Source organism: Suillus paluster, assembly GCF_016628075.1.
Source record: "Suillus paluster strain FC165 chromosome Unknown EDB91scaffold_39, whole genome shotgun sequence".
NCBI lineage: Eukaryota > Fungi > Basidiomycota > Agaricomycetes > Boletales > Suillaceae > Suillus > Suillus paluster.
The window spans coordinates 147,280-170,378 of NW_024537599.1; the positions used below are offsets into that span (position 1 = coordinate 147,280).

The 23,099-nt window shown below is 49.0% G+C and overlaps 9 protein-coding genes across 9 annotated transcripts; 3 read left to right on the forward strand and 6 right to left on the reverse strand.

Moving 5' to 3' along the window:
• Positions 1-699: 699 nt before the first annotated feature.
• EDB91DRAFT_1021549 (uncharacterized protein) lies at positions 700-969 on the reverse strand (the record flags this gene model as incomplete). The annotated part of the gene is made up of 1 exon (XM_041312569.1): positions 700-969. A coding segment is annotated over one exon (270 nt), but the record flags the coding sequence as incomplete, so codon positions are not given.
• A 2,079-nt stretch (positions 970-3,048) lies between these two features.
• EDB91DRAFT_1292013 (uncharacterized protein) lies at positions 3,049-4,645 on the reverse strand (the record flags this gene model as incomplete). The annotated part of the gene is made up of 7 exons (XM_041324859.1): positions 3,049-3,873; positions 3,938-3,965; positions 4,019-4,090; positions 4,146-4,235; positions 4,285-4,352; positions 4,410-4,554; positions 4,609-4,645. The coding sequence occupies 7 exons, from the start codon at positions 4,643-4,645 to the stop codon at positions 3,525-3,527; spliced, it is 789 nt and encodes a 262-aa protein (XP_041175608.1). The 3' UTR covers positions 3,049-3,524.
• A 730-nt stretch (positions 4,646-5,375) lies between these two features.
• Positions 5,376-7,158, reverse strand: EDB91DRAFT_505084 (Metallo-dependent phosphatase-like protein). The gene is made up of 7 exons (XM_041327506.1): positions 7,057-7,158; positions 6,772-6,895; positions 6,614-6,704; positions 6,264-6,550; positions 6,127-6,202; positions 5,726-6,063; positions 5,376-5,625 (listed from the first exon to the last, which is right to left on the reverse strand). Exons 1-7 carry the CDS (start codon positions 7,074-7,076, stop codon positions 5,575-5,577), a joined length of 987 nt encoding a protein of 328 aa, XP_041175609.1. The 5' UTR covers positions 7,077-7,158; the 3' UTR covers positions 5,376-5,574.
• Positions 7,144-9,283, reverse strand: EDB91DRAFT_1142403 (uncharacterized protein). Its single transcript, XM_041319043.1, has 3 exons — positions 8,787-9,283; positions 8,225-8,605; positions 7,144-8,187 (listed from the first exon to the last, which is right to left on the reverse strand). The coding sequence occupies exons 1-3, from the start codon at positions 9,116-9,118 to the stop codon at positions 7,452-7,454; spliced, it is 1,449 nt and encodes a 482-aa protein (XP_041175610.1). The 5' UTR covers positions 9,119-9,283; the 3' UTR covers positions 7,144-7,451.
• Positions 9,284-11,989: 2,706 nt separating this feature from the next.
• On the reverse strand, positions 11,990-13,321 carry EDB91DRAFT_1142412 (60S ribosomal protein L10A). Its single transcript, XM_041319044.1, is given in 7 exon segments — positions 11,990-12,198; positions 12,209-12,441; positions 12,494-12,658; positions 12,715-12,830; positions 12,884-12,997; positions 13,052-13,207; positions 13,255-13,321. The coding sequence occupies 6 exon segments, from the start codon at positions 13,260-13,262 to the stop codon at positions 12,344-12,346; spliced, it is 657 nt and encodes a 218-aa protein (XP_041175611.1). The 5' UTR covers positions 13,263-13,321; the 3' UTR covers positions 11,990-12,198; positions 12,209-12,343.
• Positions 13,322-13,441: 120 nt separating this feature from the next.
• On the forward strand, positions 13,442-15,668 carry EDB91DRAFT_505474 (uncharacterized protein). Its single transcript, XM_041327507.1, has 5 exons — positions 13,442-13,575; positions 13,633-13,673; positions 13,724-15,329; positions 15,394-15,604; positions 15,651-15,668. The coding sequence occupies exons 2-4, from the start codon at positions 13,636-13,638 to the stop codon at positions 15,463-15,465; spliced, it is 1,716 nt and encodes a 571-aa protein (XP_041175612.1). The 5' UTR covers positions 13,442-13,575; positions 13,633-13,635; the 3' UTR covers positions 15,466-15,604; positions 15,651-15,668.
• On the forward strand, positions 15,489-16,594 carry EDB91DRAFT_1142418 (uncharacterized protein). Its single transcript, XM_041319045.1, has 3 exons — positions 15,489-15,604; positions 15,680-15,747; positions 15,799-16,594. The coding sequence occupies exon 3, from the start codon at positions 15,822-15,824 to the stop codon at positions 16,365-16,367; it is 546 nt and encodes a 181-aa protein (XP_041175613.1). The 5' UTR covers positions 15,489-15,604; positions 15,680-15,747; positions 15,799-15,821; the 3' UTR covers positions 16,368-16,594.
• A 2,437-nt stretch (positions 16,595-19,031) lies between these two features.
• Positions 19,032-19,289, forward strand: EDB91DRAFT_1007026 (uncharacterized protein; the record flags this gene model as incomplete). Its single annotated transcript, XM_041312335.1, has 1 exon — positions 19,032-19,289. A coding segment is annotated over one exon (258 nt), but the record flags the coding sequence as incomplete, so codon positions are not given.
• Positions 19,290-21,168: 1,879 nt separating this feature from the next.
• On the reverse strand, positions 21,169-21,553 carry EDB91DRAFT_1142431 (uncharacterized protein). The gene is made up of 2 exons (XM_041319046.1): positions 21,448-21,553; positions 21,169-21,398 (listed from the first exon to the last, which is right to left on the reverse strand). The coding sequence occupies exons 1-2, from the start codon at positions 21,520-21,522 to the stop codon at positions 21,207-21,209; spliced, it is 267 nt and encodes an 88-aa protein (XP_041175615.1). The 5' UTR covers positions 21,523-21,553; the 3' UTR covers positions 21,169-21,206.
• Positions 21,554-23,099: the final 1,546 nt, after the last annotated feature.

The window sequence follows — 23,099 nt, forward strand, 5'->3', positions numbered from 1 at the left end:
GCACATCCTGGAAGCAACATTTTACTATTATTAGGACAATATGGCGAACTCCAACTGAGACTTGATATGTTGTTTGACTTACTAGTTATCGCACAGAAAAAACCTTGCCGACTTCGAATTTTCAGATGTCCATCCTCGATGAGTTCTTGAGAATGGAGGTAAACGTCTCTTGTCAAGGTCAGTATGGGTCGGCTTGCCGCTGAAAGCGTCTTGCTCAGTGATGTTTCCCAAGCCCCGGTTCGCCGTGCCAATCCATCCTGCGCTGCTGATACGATCATGAGGCTCGTGACCATCAATAGAACATGAGTCGGATTGAATGGATTATCTCCATGCTCTTTGTGGGACTTTCACGGAGACCATCTCTCAACAAGGCGGTGGATGGCGAGACTGCGTAAAATTCACAGCAGGTTGCGACACATGAGTCGATGACAAGCGCTGTCAAAGATCACATTTAATACCGCAAAGTACAATGATTACTGAGGACAATACTTGACATGTACCTCCGTTGACTTTCTCTGCGCGTAACAGAACTCCAAGCCCGTGGCATTTGTATTAGACGCGTGAACCCTCCTGTTGCCTGACCAAGGCGAGAACACCAGAGTACTCCAACACCCTGTCCCACTCGGTCTGTCGCTCTTCTTAGTCCTCCAAATCAACGTCCATCCCATGATTCTGCTCAATGTTGGACTGTCTTGCGCACGGCAAGATCGCCGAGAGTGGAACCGCGACCGACAGTGGTTTTTCGAACGGAGAGCACCCGACGTCAAAGATGGTGATATGTGTGTTGCAAACCCCACGTCCTTGTTTTTCAGCCATAGGCGGGTCTACCTGTGTGGCGTCAAACACCAAACCAAGCTTCCTGAGATTGGGGCACGATGATAGTAAGGTGACAAGGCCCCGAAAGGTGATCTTAGGTTGTATCCGCCAGACATATTTGGTTCCAAACTCGAGGCGCTCGAGGCGGGGCCAACACTTGACGATAGAACCAAGTGCATCATCGAGCAATGACGTACACAATGTCGAAGGTCAACCTCTTTCAGACCGGAGAAGCGCATGAGGGGAGTGAATGTGTTGAGGGTGAGTACCTTGTCGATATGGTCACCAACATCCAGTGTGATGCATTCCAGGCCATCGAAAGGTATCCAGTCGGTCAGCTTGTGTAGGGCGCATTTGACGGAAAGGGTGGTTTCATTACTACTGTTGGATCCGAGTTGCAGCTCTCTGCATGGAAGAACCCAGTTTTCTATCATATTTCCGCTCAAGGCCATGAAATTGAACAAGTGGATGACTAACATGTCCAGGCTAGAGGGTACGAAATTCAGATTTGACACGTGAGCGAAAGGTCTCGTCAATCCACTATCTCCAATTCTCGAAGGCCAACGAGACGAGATAGGCAATACAACGCATTCTCGCTAAGCAAGGTAAGCGTCACCTTCTGCAGGTGCAGGAGCCCACTGACTTGAGGAGACGTCGCATGTATTTTGACGACCTTCAGTCGTGGTGAATGCCTACTAAGACCCGACAACACTGAAGACATGATGTCTGTCCAGAAACCTTCCTAGGCGCAGATATTCGAGGTTGGGACCCAGGAGGTAGCGCATACATGAATGAAGATCATGAGGACATTCTCTACAACAAAGGGCTTGAAGGTTGGGCACCAATTGTAACTGTAAAGAAAAACCCATCAGGGCAAAGACGAACCACGCACCTATACATCTGAAAGGGCATGATCCCATCTCGAACACCGACTAATCTGCTGCGGTTATAAATCTCCGCATAATCTGACAATAACATAATGAAAATGGTTAGCATGATGGACTAGAATCGCGCCTCAGATAGCGGGTAGGACATACAGGCTTCCGATCACTGTTCAGTCCATAAATCTCGTGGAAGACACGAGAAAAGCGGTTCCAAATTCTCTAGCTCGGCTTATAGAACATCCAAAGCCAGCATCTGTAAAGGAACGACAGACACGAGAGACCGGCTAGCCTAGAACTTCGTCGCGCATTACGTCAATAACAACGATAGTCGGTACCCCAGTCTTCTGTGGAGAAATGAACGTTAGAGAAAATGTGTTTTAGAATCTCAGAAATAAGCAGGCAGACGTGTGTGTAGTATTCTTCCGTGCGGTGGTGTGCTAAGTAGCTAAAAGATAACAGCGGGAGGGGCACAAGTCGACCAAGGCGCACGCGTTATGTTACTAGTACTGTTAGTACACGCGAGTAATTTGAGTGTACGTCATTGCTTATCTAACGATCCGAATAGCCATATCGATGTCAAAGTTGCAGTACTTGAAAAGCCTGAACGTGAACAATGAGTCTACTATGTAGTCGATCCTGACATGGACGGCGGCAGCACAGTGTGCCTGCCAATAATGTACAATCATCGTGTCTGAAAATTGATACTTTTGCTGCTTGAGTCTAAGCACTTTGCCGCCTTCGAGCTTCCCGACTCGAATGACTCCATGACCACCTCTGAAGTCTTCCACCGCCAGGTAGTTTGCATTGCATGTGAATGGAAGTAATGTCCCTCCGTCAAGGTACCTGAGGTATATCGCCTTGGACTGTTGAAGGCGCAGTCGCCCGTCGTGGCCGCCCATATTTGCTAGGTTTCGGCTCATGAGTCATGATTATCAGCAGCACACGACGAACAGTCATCTCCGTGTTTCATGGGGAATATCTTCATGATCATCTCGCCATCTATAGCCTTCCGGGGATTTGGCGACAGCTGCAGCACGGATTGGCCGCCCGTGCGTCAACGTCAAAGGGACGCATACAAAACTTCCGCACTTACTACATGATCTCCATCAAACTATAACGTCCAGTCTCCCTTGTCGTCGAGTAACCCGCATCAAGGAAGACCCAACGACGAACGTGTGTATTGCGATACTGCCAGTGTACCACGAAAACATCGGGCATACTGTTAATCTCGGTCCATTTTCGCAGCCATCTCCAGAAGGCTGCTTAATACTCTCGCCCGAGGGGCATATCCTAGGAGTAACAACCATCATCAGGACAATATTCGACCGATACTTGTCATGTTGTTTGACTTACTGGTTATCAGTTGCTGGGGACCCGCAATCCTGTCGCCCCTCTACTAGCACCATTATCTTGTTCGCTCGGCTGTCTCGGAGTTCCGAGCCCGACGCAGAACAGCTCCTTCGCAGATTATCAGCCCATCATAAGTAGCTAGCACTATTCCCAACTTGATCGTGCGAGTAATACTTGCCTGAAGGATCCGAAGAATACTTATCAGCGCCCATATTCCATAAAGATGCAAAGCAGTTGTGGCAGACCATGTATAGTAACCTCTCAGTATCAGTACGTACGAGCGGTCGTCGCAAGGATAAATCGTTTATGCAAGGAGAACAAGGTAGGCATGGGCATGAGGAGTATATTTGAAGCACAAACTAGAGCTTCCTGCCTTCTCATAAACGAGGCGGATAGTGCCTAAATGTCTGACCGTCGCGGATATCCCCAGTGCTTCCTTCAGACTGGAATAGACTGACTCGACCAATAGTGCGGTTATTCTTGATATCCGCCGGACGGGGGTATTTGGCCCTGATTAGCGGGGTATGAGCCGTAATCTGGCTGGGGTGAGAGGGGTGCGTTTCCTGATATAGCGGGTAAGTATCCGCCATGTGGGGGCTGGGTATTCCCTGAAGCAGGCGAGCCAAGAGGAGGATAGTTGTAATACTGTTGGTTCGGGGGTTGAGCGGGATAAGTGTTGTATGACTGAGAATATGGCCGAGAGTATGGCTGAGAAGCATTCTGAGGATAACTCCCATAGGCAGGGTATGGAGCTTGACCCCCGGGAATAGCAGAGTACTGAGCCATAGGCATGAGCGAGGTTGGGGCCGGCCCAGAAGCCTCACTTGCTGCTAGTGATGGAAGACGTCCATATTCCTTTTCCACGGATAGCTTGGATGATCGCGTACAAGACGATCGTGACGTAGTATATGAATACTGAAAGAAACATACTCTAGCAAACGGTAGTCATTCGTAAACTGGACACGTACCACAGAAGAAGATGATAAATGCAGCAGCCTCCATTATAGTGACTTCATAACAAATTTGGTTGGTTTGGGGATCTAGTAAGCAAGATTAATTAGCGGCAAGGATAAGACGCAGCTACCAAGAACTCACAGTTGGTGTAAATACATCCATCGGGGAAGTAGTAGGCCCTGCCCGCAACGGTACTAACAGCGGTAGCGACCCACGTCACCCAGAGGAAAACTGAAAGATAATCAGCTAACGAGGAACATTGCTCGACGATTGACGCTACAAAACCAGACGGCTTCGAATACAACCATGGACATGACCGCTCCGCGGCGCACACGACCCACAATCAAGCTGTCCGCACATATTTCAAACCCAACTCCATCACGAATTTATTTCAGTACCACTCACAATAGCGGAAGGGACAAGACAGTGAGACTGCCGGCTGCAAGCCCAAGAGCGGCAAAGGTCAAGTAGGCATTTTGATATCCAGCAACAAACGACTCGATGTGAGCGCAAATGCCAATGACAACAAGCGCTAATAATGAAGCAAAAGCTGGACAGTAAGATTAGGTTCAAGACATCACATCCAAACTACTGCACGACTCACAAAAAACAAAGGCACGGAGCCAAGGAAGGACAGCCATTTTTTTGCCTACTTTATGTCAAGGCCTCGTTCAAAATGGCAGAAAAACGCTGAACAGTGTGAGAGAGAAAGACAAGTGGGGTAGAGCAAAGGGTGACGAAAGTATTTGTCTTAACATTGACGTCGCTTGATCACAGGCGTGATTGATCGACGAATGGTATCAATTGGACCCTTGGTCTAAAAAGACTCATCATGCGAGTCACACCGCCTCATCGGAACACACGATGCCAAGACCACGAGATACGCCTCGCGTCCACTCACAAGTCATGCAAAAAGACATAAAACATTAAACAGTGAGAACAACTCGACAGCGGGCATCAGCGCGCTGAGTAATTGTGCGCAATATACCGAACTCACGTTCTATCAAGCGCCGGCGACGTCGTGATCCGTCGGTATTCATGACATTGACGAACGAAAATCGCACTACAAACGCACCCCGGCAACCTCCTCGACACACCCAAGGTTTCAGTCATGCCGAAAAAAATCAGCAGAAGCGCATGCGTGCGAGCGTGCAGTAGAATGCGAACCGGGTCTTTGGAGACATGGTGAGGTGAGATCTCACAACGAGGCCTCTTATTTAAGGACTAGCGCACGAATCAGACAGTGGATCGCTTACGGTGCAATTATATCGTTGCCTCCTCTAACGGTGGGGCGCTTGTACGTCATACTTCTGAGCGTCTCTAAAGTCAACGAACGCGAGGAGATCGACAGGGGGCTGAGATAAAGCTGTTGGAGCCAGGCACCTCGTCGACCTCCACTTGTTGGACCTCCAGCTAACCACGCTACGCCCCACACAGACCCTAGAAGCAACGGACAATAGTTCGGATGCACTGTTTGATGAGAAAGTCGCCGTTATGGCATGTCCAAGACACGCGGCAGGCAGTCGTTGCCAATAAGGTAACCTTCTAATCAGAAAGACAAAATTTCCATTCAGAGGAAGTAGTCTGCAGGAGGTCGTTTTGCTGGGATGGAGCGTACGTCCTACATGACACGACATGATCAGATCACAACGCTGGATGAAATGCAACATTTCATCCCCGCATAACGCCTTTGGGGGGATATCGAAAAGTAAGGAACTTACCGAGGGCGCATGTTGGAAAACTTTGTATTCTTGAGCAAGGCGTTCATCTAGCTCGAGAATCGAAGCTACATTACCACACCTGTCAAAAAAGCATGATATGTTACGAAAGCCGAACCGGAAGCAGGATATTAATTTGATCAGCACCCACCGATAGCAGTAATTGGGTGCGCTCCACACTGTCACTATCATGTTGTCGAACATGAGCTTGTATCCTTCCATGGCGAGTTGATGGGCCCGCGCGATGAGATCAATAGAGTTGTGGTGCGCGAAGGTTTTAGTAATATCGGCGCCGAAGAGAAAACCAGCGCCCCGCGGAGATAGGCCCCAGCCACTTATATCTGTGCAAAAGAAAGACGCGTTGTGAGGGATGTCGCCATTGAGCATGATTAAGGCATACACACCGTCTGGATCGGACCAAAGGAGGTCACACATTGGACCATCATGAGGAACCTCCTGTTTTCGATCAATAGCGCGTATCTACAGGAAGAACTAAGAACGCGTGCGCAAAACACGGAGGAGTGAGACATAATAGACGCACCTGGTCAATAGCCTGCAGGTTTGGACTGAGTCCGCCATGGACACAAAAAACTCTACCGTCCACGATCGCGCCTAACGCAAGATAGTCAAAGACCTCACAACACCATCTCCACACGTTGGTGCTGCCATATTTTCTCTGACACTCGTCATAGAACCCATAAACTTGTGTGATCTGCCGTGACTCGTGGTTGCCCCGGATTAACGTGATTCGTTCTGGATAGCGGACTTTGAGTGCCAGGAGGAGGAGAAACGTTTCGACACTGTAGAAGCCGCGATCCACGAAATCACCTGTGGCAACGGGACATTAAATATGGGACACCCGATTGAAACGCACCAGGACGCTATGCTTACCCATGAAAAGGTAGTTCGTTTCCGGGCAAAACCCGCCTACCTTGAATAATTCCATAAGATCAAAGAACTGCCCATGGATATCGCCGCAGATCTTTAATCAGAACAACAGAATAAGTATTAGCCTAGGAGAGTATTGAATTGATTCAAAATGTGTTCACCGTCACAGGAGAGTCCACGGCTTGAACGTTTGCTTCTTCTATCAAGATCTCACGGGCCTTGAAGCAGAGCCGTTTGACCTGTTCCTCGGATATGGGTTCACATCGTGTGAGCTGCTCTATTTGCCTGTAAGATCAACGCGAGAGAAGTTTTCAATGCGCAGTAGCGGTCGGACGTGTTTGGTGCGCATTGGATAACGCAATGCACAGAAGCCGGTTTTTGATCGCCAATTACACGTTGTTGCGGTACTTTGAGAACAAGCTGTGACGGTAAATGTGAATTCTCACCTGTCGAGATCGCTGGGCATTGCAACCTATCTGATTGACCGTTTGAGACGATGGACCTTCGACAACAAGTTGTAGTACGTGTAAACCGTGTAAATAACGTCACATCAAGGCACAGTACCGCCACATCAGATCCGCTCAGAATCCACGATGCAATTCTTATGAACAACATAATGTACAAAGTATGTATGCAGTTTAGATACGACAGGTATATGGTATTGTGCAGTAGCGATGTGTTACCAAGCAGTGCCGCAACTGTTGGAAAGGTGGCAGGAAATGCACGAAAGTAATCCATACACAAAACAGACCAGACACCGAAAGGAGAGAAAAATCCGGGTACGAGACAGCTATAGAATACGAATTCACAACGGCATACATGAAACAAGGGGGTCTTGGTGTTATACATAGCCCGTTGAAGGTCGCGCTCGCAGAGCGCTGTCGGCTTTCCAAGCGCTTTGGCCAAGCCCGACGTGCGGAGCGTGATACGGATATGAACTCTGTACCTGAGAATGATGCATGTATGACAGCGAGTTGGGCGGCGGTATTGGATGATGCATTTGAGGGATCCGAATGTCCCCGCGAAGTACCCTCTCGTCCTGAATCGGCGCTAGGACTGGTGGTGGCGAGTCGTACCTTGGTATGCTCGAGTGGTGCGACATAAGGGTGTGACCGTATGATCCATGAACGATACTGTTCTGTGTGTTCATGTAGCTGCTAGAATGGTCGGAGACAGGATCCAATATTCCAGAACCATTTTGGTATGACGCAACCTCATGTGAGTCATCCCGGTAGGCTGAGTAGTTTGGCGTAGATAGCTGAGAGTGCGGAGAGACGGAGTGTGGTGAATCCGGCGACGGGGTGCTGACTGCCTGATAATGCGTAGGATAGGAGTGTGGATGCGAGATGTGTGAAATCGACAGACGAGATGATACAGATGAAAGGTGGGCGGATGACTGCGGGGAGCCATCGTGAATATTATCCATGGGTGATTGATGAAGAGAGGAAGAATGAATACGCGACATGGATGACTTCTCGCCGTATGCCTGAGAATAGTCGTATTGATCATGCACAGCATGACCACTGGAAGGCTGCGGCACAGATGCCGTGACGTAGCCTGTAATTAGCTGGCGAAGACTCATCGTAGCTTGGCGTGCTGTCGCCGTAATGGGACTGTATCGGCGACGAGTGGGATGCGACTTGACCATTGGACATTGCCTGGGAATGGTGGTTGATCATTGATGGGAAGGAATTTTCGGGAGGTGTCGGGGATCTACTGGAGACACTTCCAGAATGCAAGCTATCGGAATATGATGATGGTACAGAAAAGGCTTGTACCAAAGGTGGGGGTGAGTCGGGTGCCGGGGGCATCGCGTGCTCGAGCGCCGGAGGTGGAGAGGGGGTGTCTGAGGAATTGCGTTCCGAGGAAATCATTGACGATGATGTCCGGCTATTTTTTGAGCCAGAACCGCTGACGCCTACGGCACGAGCAATTGCAGCACGCGTCGCGGAGCTTGAGCTCCGTCGTGAGCCCGGCGAGAGATGAATGCGGTAACTGTAGAAGAAAAGAAGAAGACGAAGCTCAGTTGTTGGCCATGAATTGCGGCGATAAAATGTGTTGAAGACAACATGGTGATGGTGAGTTATTCAAAATAGTGCAATTGCTGTGTGGCACGATAATACAACGAGAATAGACATAGCTGCCGGCGATAAAGAATATAACAAATGGTACTCACTGTTGTTGTAAATTGTCTTGCCTGGAGCAACGTGTTTCGCACCCAGGAAAAGGACACTTGTGATTGCGTTCACCTGTGTGAACGCGAAGGTGCCTTGCGAGGTGGCCACTGGTAGTGAAGCCACGGTCGCACGTCGGACAGACGTGCTTTTTCTTGCCATTAGCTGTCCCAGAAGACTGGGAAGACTGAGGAAGAGAAGAGGGGGCTGTAGGGGACTGGGGAGAATGACCTGCAGACTGACTAGAATCAGATAGATACTGAGTAGAGGAATATTGAGGAGAATAGATCTGAGAGCCAGGGGAATCATGCTTTGTTGAATTATGGCGGGGCATGTGGAGAAAATGATATATGCAGGGGTGTAGAGGAAACGGAGGATAGGATTGTAGATTGCGGAGGAACTGGAGAACAGGCTTTTGAGGAGAAGAAGGTGTGTCGAGGCAGTGACGCTGAAGAGGAAAATACGTAAATAACTAAAGTGAGTAGCGTACCAAATAAATGCATCTTATGTATATTTGATATTGAATTCTTGGTTTGGGGAGAGAGAACTTCAATTTATTTCAATTGAGGGCTACGTTTAGACTTTGGAATTGTCATTTCGTAAACTTGATAATATCTTGCTTACCCGTTTCTTCCGGAAGCGCATCCAAATAAAGAATACTCATTTCGGAGCGGAAGCAGTTTTTGTACAAAACCTCCGAGTTCACGAGGCTTTACTTCCACTCAGAACCACCTCAGCGTTAGCCCCCCAACCGACCTCACCTTACCTATTAATTCTATAATATGATGTGCTTCTATAAATACTAATTTATGCACTGGATTGTCCTCGATGTTTGCATGCTCAATGACGAGCAATCGTTCGTTCAAACATAAGGTTGAGTTCTGCCAGATCTGATAGTAAGACCGTGGAATATATTGACGCCTACGCCTGACATTTCTTCCTCGCCCACGTGAGATAATCTGATAAACTGTTTCGTTTTCGTCCAAACCAGCCGGCAGGCTATCACGTCTTTTCATTCTCCAGTTCTCGTATCTTTACGCGCAAAAAAAAATCCCTTTCACGCAATTCAATTTCCCTTCAAGGCACACTCTCACTTTTCGGGACCGTCCACAGTCTAGACACCCATTTTTGGTTTCGATCGCGATCAACCAATAACTGCTCAAGAAAACAGCCTGGTCAGCCTTCTCGTCATTTAACACACGATGATCGGTTAGGCTACGCCCAGAATTTAGTTGAGCGACCTCTCGCTCGGGTTGCCAGCTTGCACTTTTATTCGCCATGGATACTAATAATACAATGTACATCCAGGAATGTCAGGGAATTTTGTGGACACTCCGCTCATCTCCACAAAAAAAGTGTCATAGAAAATTGACATGTCAAGCTCAAGCTTGTCAAAAAGAACCAGATCGCCGTCCTATTCATTCAAAACTCGCTGACCTCTAAAACCATGGGGTTCCGTCAACGAGTTCAAAGCCCACAAAGACAAGGAAGGGATCATTAACATAATTCAATCGCAAAAGTAGTTAGTCGTCGATAGGTTGAGTGATCGTCACTGAAATTCTCTCACACCCACTTCATCTAGGTTCATCTCTGTCGAACGCCACAACTCGACTGCCTTCTCTCATAACAGGCGCCGAACTCAATGCTATTGACCCAACATACTGCAAGTGACAAAGAAGCTAGCCCAATTGATCAATCTTATGCTCGGTCCGCCCATCAGTCACCATGTCGGTCAACGACGTCCCGTTCACTCCCGTGCAGCTTCCGGATGGATCACGCATGTCAGAAGTCAGAAGCCCACAAACGTCACTTACCAGATCCGCGACCGTTAAGCATAAGATGAGAGTAACCCTGAAGGAGTTAACTTTCTTAACGTCCACCGTGCCTCGCACTGGTACAGGTCTCAAGACACTCGTATGACGGGAAATCATGCCGTTTAGAGCGGCTCGGGGACACTTGCGGACGCGCCAAATAACACCGGCCTGTCCCAATCACGTACGCAGTTCGCAATCTGGAACAAGCGTTATGTACATGTTCTATACCCACGCAGAGACAAATTGTGATGCCGCGCTCTGGGCATGACAGGGGCCCAGGCGAAGATGCTGCATAGCCTTGCAGTGCACTAAGTAAAAGGCAAAATGAATGGATCATGGTTAGCTCAAGCCCTGATGCCGGACTAGCACGTTGAACAATGACGGCGTTCAAGGGACCGATCCAGGGACTTACGTACCATTTCCGACGTTGTTGAGCGGAGCCGTTATGGGACCTGGTCAACAAACGACATATCGACTAAGTCTCTCATAACAGATCGTGACATACATACCTCATACGATGAAAATACCTTATTGCAATCAGACGTTTGACCAAAAACAACCTGGTCCCAGAAACTTCAACTTGACATCCAGAAAAAAAAAATGGCGGTGTCCGTACTATATGCCGAAAATCACAAAATAGCGGTTACTTTTCTTGACAGCGATGACCAGAGAAACGGTGACAGTCTAATATCACTCTGATAATAGGCCGTGACTTGTGAAAAAACGTCTTGGAGAGCTCCGTTAGAGACAAAGTCTTGGAACATATTAACTGTTTCATGGCTTCACTCACTATCTGATCGCCTGATGGATATCACTTGATAGCTTGACGTGGATTCCTTGGCGGCGCTTCATCGAAGCTAATGTCCTTGATGATAACAGATTAGAGCACTGGCCTCAACGTGCACTCACCAAATCCAATAACACAGAGCCAGCAGTCTCTCCACAAAATCTTCCGGAGAAACATTGCAGTTTTCTTATCTGATTGAGACACGACGGTTCGAAAAGACCGCTTTACCCCCAACCAACCTCCTGGGAGATAAGAACTTTGCTTCCAGTTCACCGCGAAGACGTACATGGAAAAAGTTCCCTTCGTACCCCCAATATGGTGATTATACTAAACTTTCGTTGACGTCGCGCAACGATGGGAGAAGGTTCCGAGTGAAATACCCATTTGGAGGCAAAGACTGGCATTGGCCGAGGCGCTAAAGTTTGTTGAATATTCTTCCACGGAAACTGAATTCAATTATAAACGGAGCCAGTAGTTGGGACGGGCGGTTGGCGCACGATCGAGTCGGCAGGAGGCTATGTTTTGATCTTCAGGGCAATAGAGTCGCTTGGCGCATCATGATGGCCCGGGGAATGCAAAAGTCGGGGTTTTGACTGAAAGTATTGCCGAATTATTGCATAGCGTAATCGTTTTCTCGAGACTTCCATAGTCTCATGACGGCAAGCACAGCTACAATCCACTACGAATTCTTCGTTTATTGTGACGTTACAAGAGCGATACCACCCTCGCAACCGCAACATTTAGCATCATACGTATCTTGTCATATAATCATGAAGATACATGTAAATCATATAACGGCCCACAGGAAGAAAGAGGAAGAAAGCTCAAGATCGTGGCATCGTATCAGCTCCCAATCGGCTTCCCCACCATTAAAGCCGTTGGTAAAAGCGTGCGGGGCTTCTTGTTTTGCATTACGATGCCAGATTGGCTCTCTCCCTACTAATATACCCACGCCGGCTTAGAATAGACGGACGGGTTTACCCATGGTGCTCTTGATATGCAACGACTGGACGTTTTGCCAGTTCTTCTTGAGAAGGGAAACGAGGAAGTTAATACCTACGACAGCGTGAGAGGCAGTTTGTGGTCTCGTGACAGTAAAAATTCTTACTCATCATGACATTGGCAAGGACCTGGTCGTCAGTCATATGGACGTGTCCAACGGCAACACCCAAGCAAAGGACCTTCTTGAGCTGAAACTTAATCGTCGATCGAACCTCATTGAGCTTGTTGGAAAGATCCTCAGCGTGAGAGATAGGAGTGGGGAACTTCCCAGCTGGGCGACGAAGTTTAAGTCATAAAATATCCCCGAATAAACATCAATTGATTTACCTTTAGAGAGGCCAGGGCCAAGAAGACGAGGGATCTGCTTGATCAAGGCTTCAGAGGCAAGGAAGGCGTCGTACTTCTTGGCGAGTTTCTTGACAAGTTTCTTGTTCTTGTTCAGTCTAGCGAAATGAAATCAGAAATGATACCAGAAAAGTGTGGAGCCTGTGCTCACTTTTTTAAATCATCGACCGACTTGTACTCAAGCTCGATTTGCTTGGCGCGGTCAATGTCCGCAGCATCAGCAAGAATACAGATGGACATGCGCGGGCGAGGGACATTAGGCAGTCTGATATATGATCAATCACCGCCTATCACGCATGCAGTGGCGGGCGGTACGCACTTGACGGTACCAGAGAAACGCTTGTCCTTTTGAGTATCGTAGTTCTTGAGACCAATCTGGAGTTCGATGGTCTCCACAAAGTTGCGTCTTTTCTCGCCATTGGCTTCAGCAATAAGGTCCTTGACGGAGCCCCGCACGCTTGACACTGATAGCTTGCTATGTGACAGTTAACAACGATAAAACGAGCGTGCTGGCAAACTTACGAGCTCATGCTTGATGATTTTGAGGGCGGGTGGGATGTTTTGGGTCTTGAGGATGATATGAACAAATAAGGTTCAGGTGGCGGAATACATATACAGTGTGACATGCATATGTAAGCAGAGCGCTCAATATGGCAAAGTGTGACAGTGGACATATTGAGCGCCTCGGCTCAGATCTGGCATGTCGACAAGGTCACAGCAATTGGCTTATTTGCACTGGGAACACTTATGCGCTCTACCCGCTCCTTCTAACCACCGACGTTAATATTCAATCAGTTATCTCTTTATTCTTTCGTTTGTTCGTTTGTATACCTACTTATACTGGTATGATTATCTTTTCATGCTCCATCTAGGTCTAACCGAATTATCCGCATTTCGCAGCGCATGACAGAACCTTGGCTTTTCCAGGGCGGACCACCGCTGTAAGTCGGGTTTCCGTTTGCAGCAGGCTAAAGTACTAAGCATAGTGAAGTTCTGATACCCCTGAATCCAATCTAGCGTCTCTTTCACCTCGAACTGCGCTGCTGTCGCCTCCCTATGAGAACGCGGAGCTAACTAGGCCACGCCGTGTCAGCGGCGCGCCAAATGACAAATTTCGTCACGAGAGAGAGCGTGTTCACGCAACTGCGAGTGCTCGCGACCTCTTACGGCTGCTGGTGAACGAAGAGTACGAATCGAAGCAGACTCGCAAAGTGCTCTATACTGCATTAGACAGGTTGGACGCCGAAAGTCGTCGCGCGGAAGAAGCGGAAGTGCAACTTGCCGAAACTTTGGAACGGACGAGGTCTATCAACGAGGCTCGCGTTTCTGCACAGCAGGAGGCTGCTCGAGCGCAGGAGGAACTGAGGCTCTACAAACTGCAGCTTGATAATGCGCAGAGAGAAATTCTCAGGGCTCAAGAAGTACTTGGAGTCATTGAGGCACAGAGGGATGACGCAGAGGCAGCGGCTGCTGACGCGCGCTCAAAGGCTCGAAGATTGAACGAAGAACGCTTGATTGAGCTCGCTAGGGAAGAGGGTCGCAGACTCGGGTATGAAGAGGGTATTCGTCGCGGTCGTAATATGGGTTACAGAGAAGGGCGCGTCACTGGTGTTGACGACGGTCGGTCACAGATGCGAGAAGCCGCTGCCTCTACCCTCGACAGGCTGCTGGACGCACGGGAAGAAGAAACTTCTGTAGGTTTGCCTGCTCAACCTGCACAAGTTGCACCCACCCCGGAAAGTCGAACCGCACCAGAAGTCCGTCGTATCTCATCACACGTCTCAACTTCACTGGATGCTCGTGGCTCTCGTTCCCGTCGTGATTCCGAATCTGATTCTGCCAGTCGAAGGAGTGTCCCGCGCGCTCCAGACCCCATAGTCATGCCTGTTATGGTTGAACACCCGCAGCCTGTACACCTTAGTTCCATGACAGCAACCACAACCCCTACTGTTACGAGTCAATCTTCTTGTTCGCGTCAGCCCCAACCCTGGCCAATGTCAGATCGCTCTTCAGCTCGGTCACCCTCAACTAGACCAGTCTCGGTACAAAATTCTGCTCCAAGTGTCCAGCACTCAGAATTCCGAGTCCCACCAGACGGCTACATACCAACCCTGGACAATGACCACCGAATCACTCTCCCTCCCCCGCACGAACTTCACCGCAACATATCTTCACCTTCACCGTCGCAACCCATCGCTGGGCCGTCCTCAGATTCGGTCAGAACGTTCGACTACGCCCCTCGCCGTTCCTCTCCGGAGTCGCAAACGTCGACGAAGGTATCTATGTCTCAATCCTCTAGCATATCAGCGCTCGATATTATCGGCCTACCCAACATGACGCAGCGCGACAAACGTCGGGAGCGCAACGGTCTGAGTGTCATCCACGAAGATGCAAGTGTTGCGGCCGACTATGAAACCGTGACTGGATCTGACGCAGGACACCATCACTATCGCAGCGAAAGACGCAGCGAAAGAGATAACGACAGCGAAGCTACCAGGCACTCGCGGAGAGACCCGTCAAAACAGAGGCTTGCTGACGAGCTGAGATGGTCTAACCCATCCGAGGCTGAGGAATGGCGTCGACATGGCGCAGACGAGGTTTGCTTTTGTTCTACGTGGAGTGCACTTTGAGTTGACCAAGTCCACAGACCCGCGCGCAAAGTTCTCATGGTCGCTCCCGTCCCCGCCCGGCGAATGTGACGACGCCCAACCCGCTGTCTCCCAATTGGAATGACGATAATACACCACTGCCTAGGCATCACCGCCATTCACGGACAGTATCCACTCCAAGTGAAAGAGACTCGAGTATATATGAACACAGAAGAGTTGTCTCATCGGACAGCTCTGTCCCTGAAATAACAATCCAACCCCCGGTAAGTACATTTCCCTCAGACAAAAACTAGAGCTAAGTCTTGATAGTCCCGTCCCCCCTCTGACGCGCCGTCAAGACGCGCGTCCATATCTGGGCTCCTCAGTCCCGATCATGCCAATCACCCGCTCCCTGTGCCTGTACCTAGTTCGCAACGCGCCCCACTTGTCCCTACCGTCCCTAACATTCCCGTTTCAGCGCCTCTCTCGTTGGTAGGGTCTATGTATGACGCACGACAGCTGCCAACCGGGTTTTCTGGGAACACCGGCGCACCGCCTCCAGGGGGACCTGTCATTCCGAATATGGATGGGAGAGAAGCGCCCTCGCGACGGAATTCGCCTTACGCGCCTGCCCAGCCTGAAGGTAGGCGATCGAAGACCCCCCAGTCTTACGTTGCCTCCCCAGTCCCTTCTGGCATTTCCTACCCCGCACCGCCTATTTCCAGGGAACCGACGCCAAACGCCTCCACAGAGCGCGAAGACCGTTCCTCTGCGCACGAACGCCGACCGAGTACAAGCCAGACGGCAGGAATGACGCCTGCTGCGCGTGCACGGTCGTTGCAATCAGGAGGAGGAGGTGGAGGGTCCTCGCGTTCGTCCAACAAACAACGATCGAATGCGTCGGTTAGCTCGCACCAGTCGTTTACACACTATGACCCAGGCGTGTACAATGACCCTGCGTATTTGTCGAGTAACGAGTCACTATTGGATCCTCGGACGGGCGCAAATACGACTGCGAACGCGGGTGGGTCGAGAAGGACCTCGTAGATACCTCTCACGCCTCCTTCGCTTTCGTATATGACTATGGGAACGACTGAATGATTTTATGTAGTATGTATGTTTTTCGTACTCTCGTCGAGCATGTTAATTATTATTGTATCACTCAATTACTGACATCGAGTAATTCATCGACCTGTAGGTCTATATATCTACTTACCAGTATGTTGTATTTGAATATGAACCAACCGGCCCCTAAACAAACCGCTTGCTACTCTACCATCATGCACTCTCTCCTTTGCCGTCTTCCTAAGAAACGTACCTGGCAAGTTTCTTTAAGCAAATTGAATCAACAAGTCACTGACTTTGCACGGACTGAGTTAGCCAAGACCTGGTGGCGCGTGGGCGGCCGTCGGCAAAAGCCCCTATAACTCACGCGTTCCATCGACTAACACAATGCCGAAGAGAGATCATTCATTTCATCAATCACCCCAAACCCAGAGCACGAGCTCTGCATATTCGAGCGCGTCGGCAGACACCTCAAACATTTTCCAGAGAACTCTACCATTGGTCTAAAGTGTAGGGAGAGACTAACCTCACACATGCACTCGACAACCTGGCTGACAGTCCCTTCGTGTCCTTCGTTCTGGACTTGCAGGTAGACTTGGCCGAATTGAAGCTACTCGCCAAAAAAGAGGATGCGGGGACATGGATGAGGCCTGACGTTGGAGTATTGCAAAAGCGTGCAACTCCTTTGCTATTCGGCAGGGGAGAGGAAACGGTCATGGACCCCTCTTACAGGCACGGAACCGAGCTCAAAGCGAATGAGCTTGTCATCGCTCTGCGATGGACGAAAGGATACAGGTCGCGATGTGATCATGAAGGTATCGTTAGTCATGATGAACTCTCGACAGCGATGTTCGTAGGCAAGGGAGTTGCTCTCAAGTTTCACAAGCTCGCCATATACGGCGAAGGAGGTCACTTTGACTGGCATCGTGATTCGACGCACAGCGATGCTCACCATGCAATGAGCATGGTGAGCATCGCTGGGAGCAGAGCTTATGCTAAGGCATCAAGGTGCAAGTGTCGATATGCATCCAACCAGTCCGGCAAGCCAGCCGTGGTTGCATTCCATACGGACACAGAGCACAAAGTCATGCCCGTAACCAAAGGAATACGAGTATGATGTCGAAGTCGTCGGGGAGCTGCCTCCAGAACAGGGACGTAGTTACCAAGCCTTGCATGATTCTGACACCTTTTGTTGGAAATTTGAATCCTACTTTAACACCTACCCGAATTTGGACCAGAAGTTGATCCAGGCGGTCGTTGATGAAATCAGAGAGTTGCACAAGGAAGATATCACTGTCGTCGCTTTCCCGCTTACTCACCTCTACCGCAAGGCGAATGCCAGGAAGGAATATGTGATTCGGCGCTTTTCGACGCCCTTGAGTGTCACTTCAATGTTGCCCTTCATTCCGTTCTTATCCGCGCTATTGATGAGGGCGATGAGTGGGACGGGAAGGAACGTTTCCTCGCATACAAGTATGAGTCGTCTAAAAGGAGGAAAGGGGAGTCCGATGCTGAAGGGCTTGATGTTGGCATGTTCGTGAAACATTTAAAGAGCGAAGAGCGATGATGTCCAGGGATGCTTTCCGTAGAAAAGAAATCTGTCGTCAAGTACCGTTCGAAATGGAGAAACTTACTGGTGGTGGACGTGACACGTTATGACCCAAATCCTGATGGTCTATAAAAAAGGGCAGCATGTTATCCTGACAACAGATTAATTTCTATGGTCTCACTCTGGGGCGCTGTCCTTTTGACCGTTCCGCAAGCAACTGGAAGGGTAGGAACAATGTCAAAGGTGCACCGAACACAGGAGAAGCGATACGACCAGATCGATCCATAATCTACGTTCAAGTCTAAAGAACATACCTTGACGTCAAGTACTTTGTGAGGCTATTTGAGTTATGGAGTCCAGGATCAGCAGATTGTCAACCTGCTTGGATGAGTCTTTCTATTTCACTGGCTAGTGATAAAACACACCTCCAACGAAGAGCGCGAAAAAGACGAGTCGCCAATGCAACATTTCAAGATAAAAGGATCGGTTGGTTTCTGGGACGAAGAACGAGCAATCAGTTGATCTGTACTAAGCTTCGTAAGCCTGTGAGCGGCTGCGATGAAAGATAGTGTTTGGATGATCGATATCAAACCGTAACCAAGATTTACAATTGGAAATTCCTCGGTAGCGTGCAGGATCAGATACGGTAGAAGTTGGGTAGAAGCCCCTTTAACTCATCTTCCACTACCATCACGATGTCTAAAAGAGACAGATAAATCACTCTAGAGCACGAACCCTCCATCTTCGGGCGTGTCCGCAAGCGTCTCGAAACCCTGCCCCGCACGATGGGGTACAGTGTGGAAACCGAGACTGACCTCACCTATGCACTTGATCACTTGGCCGGCAGTCCCTTCGTGTCTTTCATCATGGACTTAGCCGTAGGCCCAGCGGACTTGCACCTATTAATAAAAGGAGAGGATGCAGGTACAGCATGCAACCCCTTCGCCCTTTGGTAGGGGAGAGGAGACAGTCATGGACCCCTCCTACAGGAAAGGAACAGAGCTCAAAGCGGATGAGCTCGCCTTCACCCCGCAGGGACACCATGGAATAATCATGAACTCTCGAAGACCATGTTCGCAAGCAAGCAAGTCGTTTTCAAATTTTACAAGCTCGCCGTGTATGGCGAAGGAGGTCACTTTGACTGGCATCGCGACTTAACGCACGATGACGCCCACCATGGAACAGTTCTCATTGCACTCAACACCAAGTGGGAGGGAGGAGAGCTTATGCTGAAGCATAGAGGTGTTGAGGCAAGTGTTGATATGCACCCAACCGCGACCATCAACGAGTTCCGGCCAATCGTAGTTGCATTCTACACGGACACGGAACATAAAATCATGTCCGTGACGAACGGGTTCGCGCCTCGTACTCCAATATGATGTCGAAGTTATCAGGGACCCCCGTCCATCAGATGACTCGGAATATCCCACACAGCACAGTCCCTTGATAGAGACTGAGGATCGTTGGGAACGCATTGCATCCCATATCAGCGCTTATCCGAATTTTGATCCAAAGTTGATCCGGGCGGTCGTTGACGAAATCAAAAAGTTGCACAAAGAAGACATTGCCGTCGCCTTCCCGCTTGCCCGTCTCTCCTGCAAGGCGAGCGTCAAGAAGGAATACCTCGAGGGAAGTGACTCGGCGCTCTTAGATGCTCTTGAGAGTCACTTCCACATCGAGCTTCATCCTGTTATTATCCACTCTATTGGTAAGGGTGCTGATGATGGTGGGGAGGGCAGCTACCTCGCATACAAGTATACATCGTCTGAGGGTATGGAAGGTGCTGAAGAGGGGTACCGGAAGAAAAACCGTGACAGAGTCGACACGACTTCGTTTCATCTTCCACGTGCCTCTGCGATTGAGCAATTTCCTTGCAAGAGTGGGTGGAGCATGTTGGCAACCAGTCACAGGAAGGCGAGGCGAGGTATTTTGGCGCTGGCATGTTCGTGGAACTAACGAGCAATGAGTAATGGTATACAGGGATGATTTCCGTAGCATTGACCGTGGCGTGTAGCTTGTGCCGATTGGCCTTCCAGCTGCTTTCAAAAGAACAGGCAAAGATTAGGGACAGTGCCCTATGGCGAGACAGAGGAATCGATAGGGTCACATGCTGCCCTCCGAGTCAGTCTATCCATATAGCCTTCCTTTGAATCTTTATTGGCGAGAGGGAGACGATGAGTGCCTTGACAATCGCATTGAATTCACAGAAAACCATATTCCGAATGGTCCACAGCGCTAGGCTAGTGCTGGGTCACTGCATTGATTGTGGGGCGTTCAACGCGACTCAGATTCAAATGAATTAGAAATTTAGGACTTACATACAGTGACTGCGTGCAGGTGAGCCTCCGGTCTGGTCCTTCGATGCTTTTGAAAAGGATACTACAAGTGATGACGTACTTATAGCACGACGGACAACGCATTCGACATCAAGCTAACCTACCTGCCTTGACGTGGAAACCTGTTTTCATATTCAAGAATTTATCAGGAAGCGTGGACAAGAAAACGAGCGATGGGTAGTGTGAACAGGTAAAAACTACATTGCGGTTGAAGCTGAGAGATATTCATGGAGTCACTGATCGGGACCTCGGTTGAGAAGTTCGAAGAAGTCTGCCAAGACTTGGCAAGAGCGTCAATTTACAGACACGATGTCCGTACGTTGTTGGCAGGCACACTGTGCTGCTGCATCAGGAATTGACTAGTTGACTGCGAACTAGACGTCATAGTAAGTATGCTCACTAGGGTACGGACGATAAGTCATCCAACTGTTATTAACCTATGTTAAAAATCAAGTAGGATGCGTAGGGTTATTAACAAGCATGTTATTAACATGTTATTAACAGTCACGTGACCTAAAATTTGAAAATTTCGCTACAGCTACTACCAAAATTCGTCCCACTCGTTGTCCATGCCTTCTAGGTCAGCATCATCCTCCGTAGCATCACCTTGAGTGCTACACAGGCCGTTGATAGGACTTTCCTCGTGTTCATCAGACAAGGCCTTGGTGACAATTAGTGCGTGAAGGTTTGCATCTGCTTCAATGTCGAAGGCTGAATCCTCCGCCGGTTTAGCCGCTAGTGTCTCATCGAGCCAAGTGCCTTCTTCGTCTTCAAGGATTTCTTCCTGCTCATCTGTGCCCACAGATAGATAGCTGCCAGTGGTTTCGTGGCTTCGACGAGCAGCTGATTGTTTGGGTGAGGAAATGATGGAGTCAAGATCGCAGAATGAAATGTCTGGATGCTGTCGTTCAACCATTTTCTAAGGGGCATGAGTTATCAATACAGGCCACTGAATAAGACACTGACCTTTGGATCATACATATGCCATTGTCGAATCTGAGTCATGTCCACCAACGTCCGGACATGTTGACGGTTCCTGGCTGGTGTATTCATCCTCGTGAATACCGACATTGTTCGTTCCTCGGGCACAGATGAGGGCTTTATTGAATAAATTTTTTCTGCGATACACTGGAGATAAAGCTTGAGTTATGAGTAGTCAGGACTGGCTGAAACTCACAGCAAGTATGGAGCCTTCAGGTATCTTCGTCAAGTGAGTCCAGTATGAGAGGACGTCCTGACCAGCATCCATCATTGTGTCAAAAGGGTATTGTCCTTTCACATAGCGCTCGAACTGGCGAACGAAAGCTTCACGAACATCAGCAGCTGTTTGTCCTTTGAGTGTGGGGTTGTGCTGGGACTCATTAGGTTGATGTTTGGTGAGGAAGGCTTCCGCCTGTCGCCAGTTGCTTTGGACGTCCAAGAGAGTATAGGCTTGGTGCCAAAACGTCAGAATCCAGAATGGAAAAGGTTGTTCGATGTCGGCATGGGCATAGATAATAGACCGGCTACCACCCGATATTGCATGTTGCAACCCCTTCTAGGAGCTTGTGCAGAACCGCAAGCTGGGGAAGCGGCTGCGTGCGGAGATAATCGAGATATAAGCTGTCCTCAGGTGGGGAGTCAGTGCTAAAGTATTTGCACAATGGCGGAGCAGTGGTAATTGAAGCTGACGGGAGTGAGAATTGAAGGAATGACGAGACAGACAGATTCTTGTCTGGGAGAATAATAGATTGCACTGATACAGGAATAATGAGAATATCATCTGAGGCTTTTGTGTCGACGATGTCAGCCATTTCGAGTGCTCGACTGGTGCAAGAGGGAGGGAAAACAAGTTGAAAACTTCATTGCGAGACACTCGAGTCCCATGTCAGACAACAGCTTGCTTCTCTGCAAGATTTGCGTTGCAAACTTCTAAGTCAATGATCTGCGAGGAACAGCAGAAGGTCGGAAGGCGACTCACAAAGACTATGGGGGTCAATAGACTTATTAGCACCATGTCACCCCCCCACGGCCGTGTGCCTGTTATTAACATGTTAATAACATGTTAATAACACACCTTTCTTAGCAGTGTTATTAACAACCCACTTTTCGTCCGTACCCTAATGCTCACCCAATCTACGAGCGCCTCAAGCTAGGTGGATTCACAGCACTTCGCGTTGAGATGAGCATCTCCAAAACTGAGATATTCACAATAAGTACAAGCTTGTCTCAGTGGACTATATAGTAATTAACAAGCCGTTAAACTCAGCGAGTGAGTCGAAGTTTACCAGTACAATCACCAGTGTGAACATTGTCCATAATAAATCAATGATTGACGGCTTGCCTTTATGATTATCAGGCGGATTCATTGGTCAAGGTGCTAGGTTGACTTGCTGTGGCAGGCGTATCGCCTATCCTAAGTCATGGCTCCTGTTAACTAATGGTGTGTTGCTGTAATAATTCGCAGCATACCAGGAGCCAGATTGAATGTATTATCTCCCTTGGCGGAGAATTCTTTCTCAACAACCGGGTAGCTGGTAACGAGACTGCATCAAAGCTACACTACGCCATGAAAAGTACTACCAAAGACCACGTTCAATACCGCAAGCCTGGCACAATGATTACCCAGGACGACACTTGACAGACGACTCTTTTGACCTTAACTGAATTGTAGGACCGGGTACTTCCATTCTGCGTGCCTTGCACAGAGCCTTCCACTTCTCGACATTCTTAACCGACCCGCTTTCTTGAGCTTTCTCGACTCTCTTCTGCCATACGCATATGATTTCGACGTCCTTATCCCTTGAGAGTGTGGACTCGCAGTTGCAACACAAGGTAACAGAAAATGAG

Coding starts and splice junctions, on each gene's coding strand:
- EDB91DRAFT_1142418 (XM_041319045.1), top strand. CDS start 15,822: ATGTATGACGCACGACAGCTGCCAACCGGGTTTTCTGGGAACACCGGC.
- EDB91DRAFT_505084 (XM_041327506.1), bottom strand. CDS start 7,076: ATGCCCAGCGATCTCGACAG. Junction 6,203..6,263: donor ACCTGCAGGCTATTGACCAG/GTGCGTCTATTA, acceptor TTCTTCCTGTAG/ATACGCGCTATTGATCGAAA. Junction 6,064..6,126: donor CCTTTGGTCCGATCCAGACG/GTGTGTATGCCT, acceptor TCTTTTGCACAG/ATATAAGTGGCTGGGGCCTA.
- EDB91DRAFT_1142412 (XM_041319044.1), bottom strand. Junction 12,998..13,051: donor CGTTTCTCTGGTACCGTCAA/GTGCGTACCGCC, acceptor ATCATATATCAG/ACTGCCTAATGTCCCTCGCC. Junction 12,442..12,493: donor CCTTGCCAATGTCATGATGA/GTAAGAATTTTT, acceptor ACGCTGTCGTAG/GTATTAACTTCCTCGTTTCC.
- EDB91DRAFT_505474 (XM_041327507.1), top strand. CDS start 13,636: ATGACAGAACCTTGGCTTTTCCAGGGCGGACCACCGCT. Junction 13,674..13,723: donor TTCCAGGGCGGACCACCGCT/GTAAGTCGGGTT, acceptor AGCATAGTGAAG/TTCTGATACCCCTGAATCCA. Junction 15,330..15,393: donor GTCGACATGGCGCAGACGAG/GTTTGCTTTTGT, acceptor CCGCGCGCAAAG/TTCTCATGGTCGCTCCCGTC.
- EDB91DRAFT_1142403 (XM_041319043.1), bottom strand. CDS start 9,118: ATGCCCCGCCATAATTCAACAAAGCATGATTCCCCTGGCTCTCAGATC. Junction 8,606..8,786: donor CAAGACAATTTACAACAACA/GTGAGTACCATT, acceptor TTTCTTCTACAG/TTACCGCATTCATCTCTCGC. Junction 8,188..8,224: donor TCCCACTCGTCGCCGATACA/GTCCCATTACGG, acceptor AGCTACGATGAG/TCTTCGCCAGCTAATTACAG.
- EDB91DRAFT_1142431 (XM_041319046.1), bottom strand. CDS start 21,522: ATGATGGATGCTGGTCAGGACGTCCTCTCATACTGGACTCACTTGACG. Junction 21,399..21,447: donor CTGAAGGCTCCATACTTGCT/GTGAGTTTCAGC, acceptor CTTTATCTCCAG/TGTATCGCAGAAAAAATTTA.